A 15,325-nucleotide genomic window follows, 5' to 3' on the forward strand; every position below is an offset into this window, starting at 1 on the left:
ATAGTTTGGAAAAACTTTGTAAAGGCCCTATGCTCCCCAAGGAGTTAAGTGGAAATAAAGAAGAAGACAGTGGTCACAAAACATCTCCACTAAAAACCGTCAGCATTGGTCCATGTTTTGGTAAAGCTCCATATATCAGATACCTCCCGATTATCGGTATTTTAATGATTTGACAGTTGAGGTTCCCAGTGGTCACAAAACGCCTCCGCCAAAAATTGTCAACATAGGTTCACGTTTTGGTATAGCCCCCACACAACGGAACCTCCTGAGTTTCGATAGTTTGAGAATTTTAGCTATAATTTTTACCCGAACTAGCAGTCATTTTACATTTGAGGTTGGTTCTCAGTGGTCACAAAATTTCTCCACCAAAAATTGTCAACATAGGTCCATGTTTTTGGTATGGACCCCACATAACGGTACCTCCCGATTTTCTGTATTTAGAGGATTTTAGCTAAAAATTTTAACCGATCTATCTGTGATTTGGCATTTAAGGTTCTCGGTGGCCACGAAACATCTTCACTAAAAATCGTCAATATATGTTCATGTTTTTGTATAGCCCCCACATAAAGGCACCTCCCGGTTTTCGGTATTTGGAGGATTTTAGATAAATTTTTTTGACAAAACAACCTGTAATTTAATATTTAAGGTTCATAGTGGTTATAAAACATCTCCAACAAAAACCGTCAACATAGGTCCATGTTTTGGTAAAGCCCCCATATAACGGTACCTCCCGATTTTCGGTATGTTGAGGATTTTTAGCTACAATTTGTAACCAAACTACCTGTAATTTGACAGTTGAGGTTCCCAGTGGTCATAAAACATCGCATCCAATAATTTTCAACATTGGTTCACGTTTTGGTATAGCCCCAGTATAACGATACCTCCCGATTTTCGATATTTTGAGGGTTTCAGTTACATTTTTTTTGTCAAACTACCTGTAATTTAACATTTGAGGTTGCCAGTGGTCACAAAATATTACCAGCAAAAATTTATAAAATAGGTCCATGTTTCGGTACAGACCCCATATAACGGTACCTCCGGATTTTCGATATTTTGAGGGTTTTAGCAACCTTTCTTGACCGAAATTCCTGCAGTTTGATGTTTGAGGCTTACCGTTGAGGTACCCAGAGCTCGCAAAACATCTCCACCAAAAATTGTCCACATAGGTCCATGTTTTGGTATAGCTCCCATATAACGTACCTCCCGATATTTATTTTTTGAGTATTAGCTCCGTCAAACGAACTAATCGTAACTTGACTTTTGAGGTTCCCTGCACCACCAAACATTGTAAAGATAGGTAGACACTTTGATGTAGTCCCATAGACGGTACCTTTCACCTGGCTGAACACATTTTTTAGATTAGATTAGATAATTTAGGCATTTGGGGTATCCATGGGCGAAAAATATTTCCACCTAGAATGGTGAAAGGAAATTAATTATTCAATTTTAATTAAGACTATTTTATGGTTGAAGGTATAAAAAGTTCGGCCCGGCCGAACTTAACGTTGTTTACTAGTTTATATAAGGCATAAGGTAGGTACCCGTGTGCAGCATATTTTTACCGAAGCCATCCCTGTACATTTCCTGAAAATGTCAGGAAAATCAGTTCAGTAGTTTTGTAGATATAACATATTTGAGAAAGTGGGTGTGGTCAAATATTCTTCCCACAAAACCCAAAGTTGGGCCATGACGAACATTTAAAACAAGTATCCAAATCGAACGAAATTTATTTTTTTTATTTATATAAAATATTTTTAAATATTTCAATTACGAGGGGAACTAGAAAAGTTTCTGGCCCAGGCAACACATAGTGTTGCCAGACGCCAGTTTTTTTTTGCCTAAACGTACTCAGGATTGTTTGACATACGACTAGTAGAGCGATTTTCTAACTCATTTTTTGAAATACCGACAATAATCGGTAAAATTAAAACGCGACATTTTGAACGAAAAATTCAAATAAAAGTTGACATCACTGTTGCTGTCGGTAGAACTTTGCGACTACATTTTATTGGCCGCTAATTTAACGAATAATATCGTTAATTATCGCAAATGAAACTGCTTATATATTTACAATTTTTGTCGATAACTTCCGAAAAGAGTAGAGAATGGCACTACTGGTGTTGTGTTGTTTACAGTGACTTGAAAAAATCTCTTTGCATAATTATTCACAAATTTCGACGTGGATATTCATGACAAGAATGCATCGATCAAATTAAAGGTTGTATGTCGATAAAGGACCATCCTATTGCACTATGAAAAACTGGTTTAATGAATTCAGTCGTGGCCGACACTCGCAAAAAAAACGATATTCGTGTAGGCGGTCTTTTTTGACCATTGTGCAAAAAAAAAAAAGAACAAGTAAGAACGGCTTTAAGTTCGGCCGGGCCGAACTTGTTATACCCTCCACCACGATTTGTATTGAAGTAAAATTTGAATTTGAATTGAATTGAAGTAAAATTTCGTGTATGAATAAGAGAAAATTCCAAATTTCAGCAATTTCGGTAAAAATGTGGCTAATTTTCACAATAACCACATTCGGGAGGTACCACTCTATGGAGGCTATATTAAGACATGGACCTGTACCGACAAATTTCTGGGGGAAAGTTTTATACCCCCAACGAAGACTAAGTACCAAATTTCAGTCATTTCGGCGGATTATTGTGGCCACAACCTTGAAAATACCGAAAATCGGGAGGTACCGTTCTATGGGGCTATATGAAGTCGTGGACCTACACCGACAAATTTCTGGGGGAAAGTTTTATACCACCAACGACGTCTAAGCACCACATTTTAGCCATTTTGCTGGATTATTGTGGCCACAACCTTTAAAATACCGAATATTGGGAGGTACCGTTCTATGGGGGCTATATGAAGGCGTGGACCTATACCGACAAATTTCTGGGGGAAAGTTTTATACCACTAACGACGTCTAAGCACCAAATTTTAGCCATTTTGGTGGATTACTGTGGCCACAACCTTCAAAATACCGAAAATCTGGAGGTACCGTTCTATGGGGGCTATATGAAGTCGTGGACCTATACCGACAAATTTCTGGAGGAAAGTTTTATACCACCAACGACGTCGAAGCACCAAATTTTAGCCATTTTGGTGGATTATTGTGGCCACAACCTTTAAAAAACCGCAAATCGAGAGGTACCGTCCTATGGGGGCTATGTGAAGGCGTGGACCTATATCAACAAATTTCAGGTGGAAAGTTATATATACCCAACGATGACTAAATACCAAATTTCAGCCATTTTGGTAGGATAATGAAGCTAAAACCTCAAAAATACCGAACATCGGGAGGTACCGTTCTATGGGGGCTATATCAAAACGTGGACCGATATATCCCATTTTCTATACCAACCATATATAATAAAAACGGCAGTACCATATTTTAACGCTCTATCTTAACAATTGCGAGCTGTATCTTGATTTCAACAGACAGGCGGACGGACAGACGGACATGGAATTTTATGCTGATCAATAGTATATATACTTTATAGGGTCTCCGACGAATATTTCGACGTGTTACAAACGGAATGACAAATTTAATTATACCCGTGCGTAAACGGATATTGAAAGATAACCATACCGTGAGATATAGAAATCCTTGGGCATTTGTTCCACCAACTAACGTTTCATATTGCGCGAACAACTGGCAGCAGTTCATCTCGTTAGAAAGGCTCTGGTCGATTTGTGCAAAAAAATTGTGAAAAATATGATCGCGATACTTCAAACGACATTTATAAAATCGTCACAGACGATGAATCTATGCGTATGAGCCCGGAACAAAACAGCAATCGACCGTGTGGGTTTTCCAAGATGAGCCTAATCCCACGAAATTTGTTCATAGAAGTAGCACTTCGAAGCAAATGTTGGTCTGTTTCTTCGGCAAAACTGGCCATGTGGCGGCTATACGGCTTGAGGGACATATGACGGTTAATTCTGAGTGATACACTACAATTTGTTTGCCTGAAGCCTCCTGAGAAAACGAACAAAAGAAGACGATTCATTGTGCACCATGAAAATTGGAGCTCCCACACATGTAGCGTTCAAAAATCATGTTTTGGAGGTGTCTCAATCGCAGGGGAAAAGTGCTTCAACAATTGGTTGAGCACATGAAAAAGTGTATAAATCATGCTAGAGACTACTTAAGAAAACAATAAAACTATTTTCAATGGTAAATATTAGCATTTTCATAGCATAAACCTTTCTAGTTCTAGGTTTTTGCGTCGTGACCTTATTAAATATTGAAATGGAAAAAAATAAAATTTTAGTCATTAATAGGCAAATGTTCATTCATTCTCGCAAGAGGAAATTGTTATTGAGATAAACGGTAAACAAGTCATAACCCTAGTAGAGATGCGTTAAACTTACTGTCCAACCAACACGTTTCTTTGCCAAGGCCAGGTTTAAAATTTTCCGGCACCATATCTGATTCCTGAGCCCAAATAACAATCATCGTGAACATCAAAGCTGTGCCCCAGCCAAACAACGAATAACACAGGAAACGGTATTTATGTTTGCGATTTGAAAAATGACCGTTTATTCCTTTGAATTTAATACACATATCAAAACACAAAATTGATAACCATAAATATGCGGAGATAAAGAAGAAGTAGCAAAATGCTCCTACAAAAAAAATGTAATTTCAAAAGAAGGAAAGAATTAAAAAGCAATTTAGACAAAGTTAAACGGATATACTAATACCTCGATTTGTGCAGTTTTGATTGAAGTCATCTACAAATAGTATTTTAATCAATTTTCATATCTCCAAGAATCTGATAGTCCTCTTTCTTGAGAAGATGCAGTGTTGACATATTTTTATATTCCATCTCCCAGAAACAGATTCTCTCTTATAATCTTATTCTAGGTTAATTGGTTAACCGGAAGATTAAATCTATATATCTGTGCATCTACAGATATATAGGAGAAAATGTGATTCGTTTCGGGTGTTCCATATTGCATCGCATTGTACCGGTTCCAATTACTAACACAAATCGGGATATTAGTATCCATTATATATACACTCCGGTTCATCTGAATAGAACCAACCAATATTTGCCTACAAATGCCGTTAAATTATAATTTTGTGGACTTGTAGACTATATAGTAGCGGATATTTTGCGTACCTAACATGTTTCACATATGCGTTATAACGGTACTTTTTACTCACTGTATGAAAAAAATGTCAAAATATTAGCATTTTTTAATGGTTCACCATGGGTTCCACCCATTTTCGTTGGCTGTGAACATCTACAGGTGCAAAAAATAAAGAAAATCTCACCGCCAAAACGCTTCGTGTCAACATCAAGAGCTTTGATTTAGAAGATATTGCATAATATGAAAAGCACAGCAACATAGGTGATTTTTCTTCAGCAATAACGAATCATAAATATTTTTTTCGGTACGTATACCATGAGTAAAAGAGATATGAACATCATAACCATCAAACTTAATTATTAAGTTGTTTCTTCACATCAAACGTCTTACTACACGCAGAAAAATATATGTTAGAAATATATTTGTATCCAAACAAATATTTGTTTAGGACTGGTTGCAAACAAATATATTTTTGGATCCAAACATAATTTGTTTGTGTCCAAACAAATATATATTTGCACCATTTTGTAACATATCTCAATTTTATTTGTTTGGGTACCAACATATTTTTATGTTACTTACTTACTTACTTAGCTGGCCCATTACAGAACATTTGTTCCATAGGCCGAACTAAGAAAAGATCTCCATTTCTCTCTATTTGTTGCTTCGCACTCTGGACTACAGCGGCTTTTCATCTCTTCACCCACTTGTTTGCGCCATCTATTCCGTATTTATACGCCTTTTTAGCGGGTTCATCTTCACTCATTCTTATGATATGGCCTAGCCAACGCAATCGCTGCATCTCGATACGTTTACCTATATTGATGTCGTTGTATAGCAGATACAGCTCGTGGTTCATGCGTCGTCGATATTCACCGTCAACGCAGATTGGTCCGTAGATCTTTCGAAGAATTTTTATCTCAAACACACCAAGCACTGCCATGCGCAAGTACCCAGGCTTCGGAGCTATACATCAGCACGGGTAGTATCAGTGTTTTGTACGGCATTTTTTTTTGACGAGGTGTGGCTTTGCTTTTAAACTGCTTACTTAAACCAAAGTAGCATCTGTTGGCCAATACAATTCTTCTTTTTATTTCACAACTGATGTCGTTTGTTGTGTTTACGGATGTGCCGAGGTAGACGAAGTCTTTTACTACCTCAAATTTATAGGAACCAACTTCCAAAGTTGGTCCGAGCTCAATGGACGCATTGCGCGTCGACACCATTAACTTTGTCTTCTCACCGTTTACCGCCAGACCCACTTTCGCAGATTCTTCTTCGACCTTCCTAAAAGTATCAGGTACTTCCTTTACTAATCGTCCTATGATGTCTATGTCATCAGCATAAGCAAGTAACATGTGACTATTGGTGTAGATCGTGCCATTTCTTTTGACATTTGCATCTCGTATTACCTTTTCCAGCAAAATGTTGAATAGGTCACACGAAAGGCTGTCTCCTTGTCTGAAACCTCTTTTGGTACTAAACTGTTCGGAGAGTCAGTTAAAGTCATCTTACAAAGCCGGATGAGCTTTGCGGGGATACCAAATTCAGACATGGCTTGGAATACCTTTGAACGCAGCGGGCTGTCGAAGGCTGCTTTATAATCAACAAATAGGTGGTAGGTGTCGATCTGCATCTCCTGGGACTTCTCCAGGATTTGCCGCAGGGTAAATAACTGGTCAATGGTGAACTTGCCAGGTCTAAAGCCGCATTGGTATGGCCCAATTATCTCGTTAACCATAGGCTTTAGTCGTTCGTACAATATCCCTGACACGATCTTGTAGGCAATAGGGAGTAAACTTACGCCCCTATAGTTAGAGCATATAGTCTTATCTCCCTTCTTGTGGACTGGGCACAGGACTCAGGTTCCAATCGTCGGGTACTCGTTCTTCCTGCCAGATAGTGCTAATACACCTTATACACCTTATCAGCGTGTCGCCTCCGGGTTTGAACAACTCGGCTGGTAGGCCATCGGCTCCTGCTGCCTTATTATTCTTCTGCTGATTTATTGCTGTCTTTACCTCATCTTGGCTGGGCGGTATAGATTCAATACCATCTTCTGGGAATGGATCTGTGGTATCTTCGTCGTCTTCACTGCTATTGGATATCAACAGTTTTGAAAAATGTTCTTTCCATATCCTGAGCACACTATCTGTATCAGTTACCAAATTACCTTGCTGGTCTCTACAGGAGGATGTGCCTGTACCAAAGCCATTAGTTTGATGCTTGACTCTTTGGTAGAGTTTTCGGACTTCATTCTGGCTCCTGTACATCTCGATTTTTTCACACTCCCGCGTGTCCATCTCTCTCTTTTTCCTGCGCAAAAGACGTTTCTCCTCTCTCCTTTTCTCCCGATATCTTCCTCGTGCGCTACGCGTTGCTACTGATTGTAAAGAAGCCCTATATGCCGCATTTTTCTCTTCGGTAGCAGCACGACACTCCTGATCATAGCATGGATCCTTGGTGGAGGTTTCTGGTATCCAAGTATGGATTTTGCGGCTGTTTGCATGGAGTGGGCAATGCTTTGCCATTGCGCTGATATGTTATCGGGATGGGGAGTGCTTTGATTAAGCAATTGGGATAGTTGAGTGGAATATGCTGTGGCTATCTGTTGTGTTTGCAGCTTACCGATGTCTAACTTTCGTGTTATGTCTGTTCGAACTTTATTTGCTACGTTTAACCGAGTGCGTACCTTTGCTGCAACAAGGTAGTGGTCCGAGTCTGTGTTTGCTCCTCGGAACGAACGCACATCCAACACGCTCGATGAATGTCTTCCATCTATCACCACGTGATCAATTTGATTTCTTGTTTTCTGATCTGGACACAGCCAGGTGCACTTATGGTTGTCGAGATGTTGAAATCTGGTGCTGGTAACTACCATGTTGTTGCCGCTGCGAAGTCTATCAGCCTCATACCATTGTCAGATGTTTCACTGTGGAGACTAAATTTCCCGACTGTTGGGCCAAAAATATTCTCGTTTCCAATTTTGGCATTAAAATCGCCTAGAATGGTTTTAATGTCATGGGCAGGGCAACGGTCATATGTTTCTTCTAAGCGCTCGTAAAATATATCTTTGTTCTGCTCGTCTTTTTCTTCAGTGGGAGAATGAGCGCAAACAAAGCTGATGTTGAATAATATTGCTTTTATTCGAATTGTAGCAACTACAAATCCGCAACCAAACTCATGCTTTATGTCATGGCAGCTATAATACTGTGCATCATCCATCGTATTGCCTGTATGGCAGTAATGTCGGTCTTGTACTTTTCCAGTACATCTGCCAATGCGTAAACTGCACCTTATCTATAAACAGTGTGAACATTCCATGTGCAGATTCGCAGATCATGGTCCTTAAAACGTTTGCGGGGGTCGTCAATTTTAGAGGGATTTGTTTTTCTTTCTTTTGTTTTTTTATAGTAGGCTGCTTTTTCTAGGGGAGGGTTACTAACCCTACGCCCAAACCCAAGTTTTTAACGTTCTTATGGGTGAACGCGCGGCACATTTTAGCTCACTACCTTTAACGGGCGTTAAAGGCACCTACCCCAGGTGACACCACATTGTCCACTTGAGATGAAAGAGGGACCAAGATAAATCCTGGACTTTGGCATGTTAAAGCCGGTCAGGATCGTTTCTTGGTATCTTTCATCCCCTACGTTCTATTTTTATGTTAGAACATATTTTTTATGGGTGAAGAGAGGATGTTTGTCAAAGAGAGTAAAACCGGTGCTCTCCCACACAAATGTTCGGAAATTGTGTGCGCACGATAACTCTTAAAGGAAGTAATCGATTTGGTCCATACTTTGTACATCGTGAAATTTTTACCAGACTTAGATGAGGTTCGGGTACCTTCCACACAAAATTTCGGAAAAGTTCATTTTAGGACCTGTTCTCGAATCGCTTTGATTTTTGTTGTAATAACTTGTATTCACTGCCCGGCTTACGACGGTGCATGTCTCATTAGGGGCAAGTCCATACTTCCTGAGAAAATAGCCTGAAAGATGAAAAAGCACAAGATAACTCTCGAACGGATGAACCGATTTGGACCAAAATTTGGCCTTTGTAATATTGTGTCCAAACATAGTTTAAGTTTGAACATAAGCCATATCGGTCCAATCCTTCAGGTACATCTCCCACAAAAGTTCAAAAATGTTCGGAAAAATTGTTCGCACGATAACTCTTGAAGGGAGTGGCCGATTTAGTCCATACTATATACATCCAAATATATCTACTAGATATAGACCAGGTTCGAATATGGACTATGTTTGTCAACTCCTTCGGATACCTATCAGACAAAATTACGGATAAATTCACTTTAAGACCTGCTCTCGAATCACTTTGATTTTTTTGAAGCGACTTGCATTCGCTGCCTCAATTACGACGGAAAAAGTTTTTTTCAGGGGCAAGTCCATACTTCTTGAGAAAACAGCTTAAAAACCCCTGAAATCTATCCCCCTTGAAACAATTTTAAATGGAAGGTGGTTACACCTCGGAAGTTTTTGCGGATTCTGAAACTACAATGTTTAAGGAAGAGAAAAATCAAAAAACAAAAAAAACTCGGCGGAGCACTTTTTAAATAAATCGCGATTTAATTTGACATTTTTAGGGGTTGTTTAGGTTTTCACGATTTTGCTTAGAAACCGCAAGTCCCATCAAAATGGGGCTAAAGAAAATATTGTAGCTATGAAAATTCTCTACAAGAGTGACTTTTGTGGATTTCTCGTCGGTTTTACTGTTTTTGAGATATAGAAGTTTAAATTGGGACAATTAAAATTCAATTCTGTATCGCCCCCTTATAAAACAATGTCATGACTGCAAATTCCCAACTTAAACTTGTATATCTAAAAAAAATTTACAACTTAGGATAAATTACTTAAGCCAGTCTTGTAGAAAATTTTCACAGCTTTAAGATTTTCTCCGGTCCCATATCAATAATACTTACCGTATTCAAGGATAATCGCGAAACCCTAACAAAAAACCTAAAAACGTAAACTGAGCTTCTTTATCTCAAAAATGGTACAGGCTGGGAACAAATGATAAAGGTCAATCCTCTAGAGAATTTTCACAGCTGCAACATTTTCTTCTAGCTCCATTTCGATTGGACTTGCGGTTTCCAAACAAAATCGTGAAAACCTAAAAAACACCTAAAAATGTGAATTTTGACCGCGATTTATTTTAAAATCCCTACAGCGATTTTTTCTTGTTTTTGGATTTTTCTCATATATGAACACTGCTGTTTCAGAGTTCATAAAAACTTTCCCTGTGTAAGCGATTTTAATCAAAAGTTAGTTAAGGCGCACCCTTCATGACATTGTTTTATAGGGGGGCGATACAGACATGGCATTGTCCCAATTTGAACTTCTATATCTCAAAAATGGTAAAAACTACGAAAATAGCATAAGAGTCGATCTTGTAGAGAATTTTCATAGCTACAATATTTTCTTTAGTCCCATTTTGATAAGACTTGCGGTTTCTAAGCAAACTCGTGAAAACCTAAACAACCCCTAAAAATGTCAACTTAAATCGCGATTTATTTAAAAAGCGTTCCGGCGATTTTTTTTATTTTTTGATTTTTCTCATCTATGAACATTGTAGTTTCAGAATCCGCAAAAACTTCCAAGGTGTAAGCACCTTCCATTTAAAATTTCAAGAGCACCGTGACCCCCTATGGCACCACATGTTGTGACTGGAGAGCACTTTAACTTCCGAACTAACCGATATAATCCAAAATTCGGTCTTCTTCATACTTTGTTATATTTTCAGTTCGAAGATAGGCAATACGAGTCCACAACTTTCGGCCCTTCCCACGAATATTTAAAAAATTTAACTTAAATGTTATGCGCAATATTTCTTTAACAAATTTGGTCCAAACATTGGATCTCCTAATATACACATTGTCCAAATTTAGTTTAACTTCCACAAAAGTTCAACACTTGTGTCTAAGTGCAGTTTAAGGTCTGTTCGAAAATCCTTTGGAAATGTATTCCGATGTTGTACGTTGTTGTCCTGCTTACAGCGGTATAATGTTTTCCGTGGACAAGTCCATGCTTCCTGGCATACTGGTCCATAAGTTATACGATGACCCACAGAAATGATTAGTGGGCGCGATATCTATCGAAAATATATGACTCCCAAAATAAGATTCACTTCCATAATGGACTATGTCGGTCCATTCCTTTAAGTACCTCCTCTGCAAGACTTTTGAACTTTAATCCTAATCCATATTTTCGTCAGCAAATTCAAATGTCCAAAAAAGGTCACAAAATAATGAAAAGACCTGTTGTGCTTTTGCTTTTCTTCTACGCCTTTCAATAAACCACTTTTACAAACTTTTGGGTTTGTAATTGTTTGCACCCAAACATATAATTTGTTTGCAACCAAACACATATTTGTTTACAGGACCCAAAATATGTTATGTTTGGGACTGCTTGCGGTTTGATTTTCTTTTTATTTTTGACTTGTAAATGTCCACAGCCAACGAATTATAATTATAATTATAATATACACATAATTATAATTATATAATCCATATATTATTATATTATAATTATAATAATTATAACTCTACATTATAATTATAATTTTTAATAATTATAATTATATAATCCATATAATTATAATTGTATATAATAATTATATATAATTATTATAATTATAATATAATATTTTTTTGTAAAAGTTTACCACATCTGACAATAGATTTGTGTAAATTCCTAGGCTGGTTCTATCCTGGTGAACCATTGAAACATGCTAATATTTTGACATTTTTTTTCATGCAGCGATTAAAAAGTACCGTTATAACGCATATGTGAAACAGGTTAGGTATGGAAAATATCCGCTACTATATAGTCAACATGTCCACAAAAATATAATTTACAATTCCTCTCCTGCCGTTAGATATAACGGTATTTGTAGACAAATATTGGTTGGTTCTATTCAGATGAACCGGAGTGTATGTCCATTATATATATGTCCATTATATGTATATTTTTCCATTACATACTGAACTCTTCCACCTTACCTAGAATTTTACAAGTGAACTCATCGAATACAAATGCCGAAATATTTATAAAACTAAATATTGAATATACCCCAATCAATGATATGAAATAGCACACAAGTTGTTTACCCCTAATGTTACGACTTAGATCTCCAATTAATGAATATATGAGGACAGTTGGTATTAAGAAGATTACCGATATTGACATGGCTGTAAGTGAAAAAAAAAATCATTCTATCAATTAATAAAAATTAAATAACCACTTTTGCTGGTGTTTGTATCCTTACCGTATGTATTCAAAAGACGGGCAAATGTTAATTCATTTGGTATTGGACAACTCATAGCCATAAGTTGAAATTCCTCAGACTCTTCGTAACGGTATGGCGAAAGACAATAACTAACGGTATCTACTACTTGACCATTATTATGAATATAAAGTTCACCGCTCTGTAATGTAGAAGTAAGCTATGTATTACAAATTAAAGATTGTTTGGAATATAAAGAAATATAAAATACAAAAGACATATTAATACACAAAAAATTACATTACTCATCTATATTTTAACCGATTTGTTTTTTTGTTTGTCCCCTTCAGCCTTTAGGCTAAAGAGGGTATTTACACTTTGATACGGCCAAAAATGTGCCTCATCGAAATAATGGTTTTAGACCCCAAGTATGTTTGTACGATATCCGCTTCAGACAATTTTGAGTAGATCTAGCAATGTTAAAATTTTGGGTATCGAAATATTTTGTCCAGATTTGATTTAAGTTCGGTCCACTCATTCAGGTACCTCCCACACAAAATTTGAAATAAGTCAGTTTAGTGACACCTCACGAATCGTTATAATTTTTTTTTTTTGTAATAGGATGCTCGTGCGGCTCCGGTTACGTCATTGTAATTTTCGAGGGCAAGTCCAAAGTTCCTAAGATAATGGAGCATAATCTCAAAAAACGCTGCACTATGTCGCGAGTTCAAATAAACGGTGGCCAAATATAAAACCAGTAAGGAAAGGATTAAAGTCGGGCGGGGCCGACTATAAGATACCATACACCACTGTGAATATGTAAAATATAAATCGGAGCTATATCCAAATCTGACCCGATTTCTATATAATTTGGCACCCTTATTTGTAGCCCGAATTCAGTCACACATTCAAAATTTCATCAAAATTGGACATATATAGCGTGTTTGGTGCAACAAATACGTGAAATCGGGCGAAAATATATATGGAAGCTATATCCAAATCTGAACCGATTTTCACCAAAAGCAATAGCGTTCTTCCTATGGCTAAAAAAGTTGTAGTCCCCAATTTTCAGCTGAATCGGACAAAAAATGCGACCTGTACGTTGCGAACAAAAATACATGGACAGACGGACGGACATGCATAAATCGACTCAGAAAGTGATTATGTGTATATCCCCAAAAGGAACTATGGGTCTACTTCGTTTCCTTTTGTATGTTACATACAAATGCACAAAGACATAATACCCCTTACCACTGTGTGGTGTAGGGTATAATGAGTTGGCGTTGGCAGATGAATTTTGGTATAAATACTTATAGTTCACTGACAATGTCGAGAGCAATAAATTGGGAAGGTTGGTCCACGTTGTGGGATAGTCCCCATGCAACGGTACTTCTTAATGTTTCGGTATTTTGAATATTTTAGCTAAACTTATCAACCAAATTGGTTGAATTTTGAGATGCGGGGTTTTCACTTTAAAAAAAACATTTCCAATAAAAATTATGGACATAGGTCCACGTTTTGATATAGACCCCATATAACGGTACCTCCCGATTTTCGAAATTTTGAAGATCTTACATATGTTTCACTCCCAAATACGCCGAAATTTTGCATTGAGGGTTCCCAATGGACTAAAAAACTTTTTTAATAAAAGTTAAGTACATAGGTCCACGTTTTGATATAGCTCCAATAGAACGGTATCGTCCGATTTTCGGTATTTCCAAGGTTTTAGCCACATTAAACAACGAACGGATAAACCGTTGTTTTCCAAAATTGGACTTTCGCAGTATTTTGTCCAACCTTAGTTTATGTTCGAAGATGGGTTATATCGGACCACTCCTTCCGGTACCTCCCCCACAAAAGTTAGAAAATGTTTGGAAAATTTGTGCGCACGATTTGTGTAATCGATTTGGTCCATAACTTGCATATCATGAAATTTCTACCAAACTAAGATTAAGTTCTGGACTTAATCGGTCCACTCCTTCGGGTACCTCCCACACAAAATTTAGGAAAAGTTCGTACTCTCGAATCGCTTTAATTTTTGTTGTATCAACTTGTGTATACTGTCCCCCATACGTCGGTATATGTTTCATCAGGGACAAGTCCATATTTCCTGAGAAAATCGGTCCACTATTTCTGGTACCTTCCCCCACAAAAGTTCTAAGTTTTCGCTAAAATGGTGTGCACGGTAACTCTAGATGGTAGTAACCGAGTTGGTCTATACTGTGCACATCGTAATATTTCTACGAGACATAGATTAGGTTCGAATATGGACTATATATGTCGGGTACTTCCCACATAACAAATTCCAAAAAGTGCAGTTTAAGAGCTGTTCTCGAATCCCTTTGATATCTGTTGTAGTAATTTGTATTCGTTGTGCCTATTACGCCGATTCGGTCTAAAGTTTTGCCTTCGTAATATTTTGTCCAAACTTGGTTTATGTTCGAGGGTGAGCCATATCGGTCCACTCCTTCAGGTACCTTCCTCACAAAAGTTTAAAAAATGTCACTAAAATGGTACGCGCTATATCTCTAAAACGGGCATGCAGATTTGGTCCAAGGGGATCCAAAGATCTGCTAATATTGTATCCAAATGTAGTTTAACTTCGAAAATGGTCCATATTGGTCTTCTCTTTAGGGTACCTTCACAAGGCTGAGGGTATATCACCGTCGGCAAAGCCGACTGATACTTTTTTACTTGTTAAAGCGCCATTTGATCCAGAAGCATTATATATGAAATTTTATGGCGAGCGGTTAACGTTAACTTGTGCCACAAGTGGGACCTATATTCCCATAGCAATTTGTATGGGGTCAAAGCTTCATTTTCACGAAAATTCTCAAAAATAACATTAATGGTCAAATGGATGAAACATTTTTACCAATTCAGTGTTATGGCTAAAAAACGAATCCTACCAAAAATTTTGAAAATATGACCAGATTTCGGTATAGCTATATGCCCTGAAATCGGCCTATTAGAGTTATAC

General features: G+C 37.5%; 2 protein-coding genes across 4 annotated transcripts in view; both read right to left on the reverse strand.

Moving 5' to 3' along the window:
• LOC141403880 (G-protein coupled receptor Mth2-like) overlaps nucleotides 1-15,325 on the reverse strand; it is a 536,210-nt gene that overhangs the window by 112,696 nt on the left and 408,189 nt on the right. The window lies entirely within an intron of this gene.
• Nucleotides 1-15,325, reverse strand: part of LOC141400621 (G-protein coupled receptor Mth2-like) — a 30,109-nt gene that overhangs the window by 5,042 nt on the left and 9,742 nt on the right. The window contains exons 2-4 of the mRNA XM_073979914.1: nucleotides 12,388-12,547; nucleotides 12,122-12,310; nucleotides 4,381-4,635 (exon numbers count right to left, since the gene is read on the reverse strand). Of these exons, the coding sequence (XP_073836015.1) occupies nucleotides 4,381-4,635; nucleotides 12,122-12,310; nucleotides 12,388-12,547 (604 nt within the window). The remainder of the gene's footprint in view (nucleotides 1-4,380; nucleotides 4,636-12,121; nucleotides 12,311-12,387; nucleotides 12,548-15,325) is intronic.

Source organism: Musca autumnalis, unplaced genomic scaffold (assembly GCF_047663935.1).
Source record: "Musca autumnalis isolate F117 unplaced genomic scaffold, ASM4766393v1 scaffold_4, whole genome shotgun sequence".
In the NCBI taxonomy this organism is placed as follows: Eukaryota; Metazoa; Arthropoda; class Insecta; order Diptera; family Muscidae; genus Musca; species Musca autumnalis.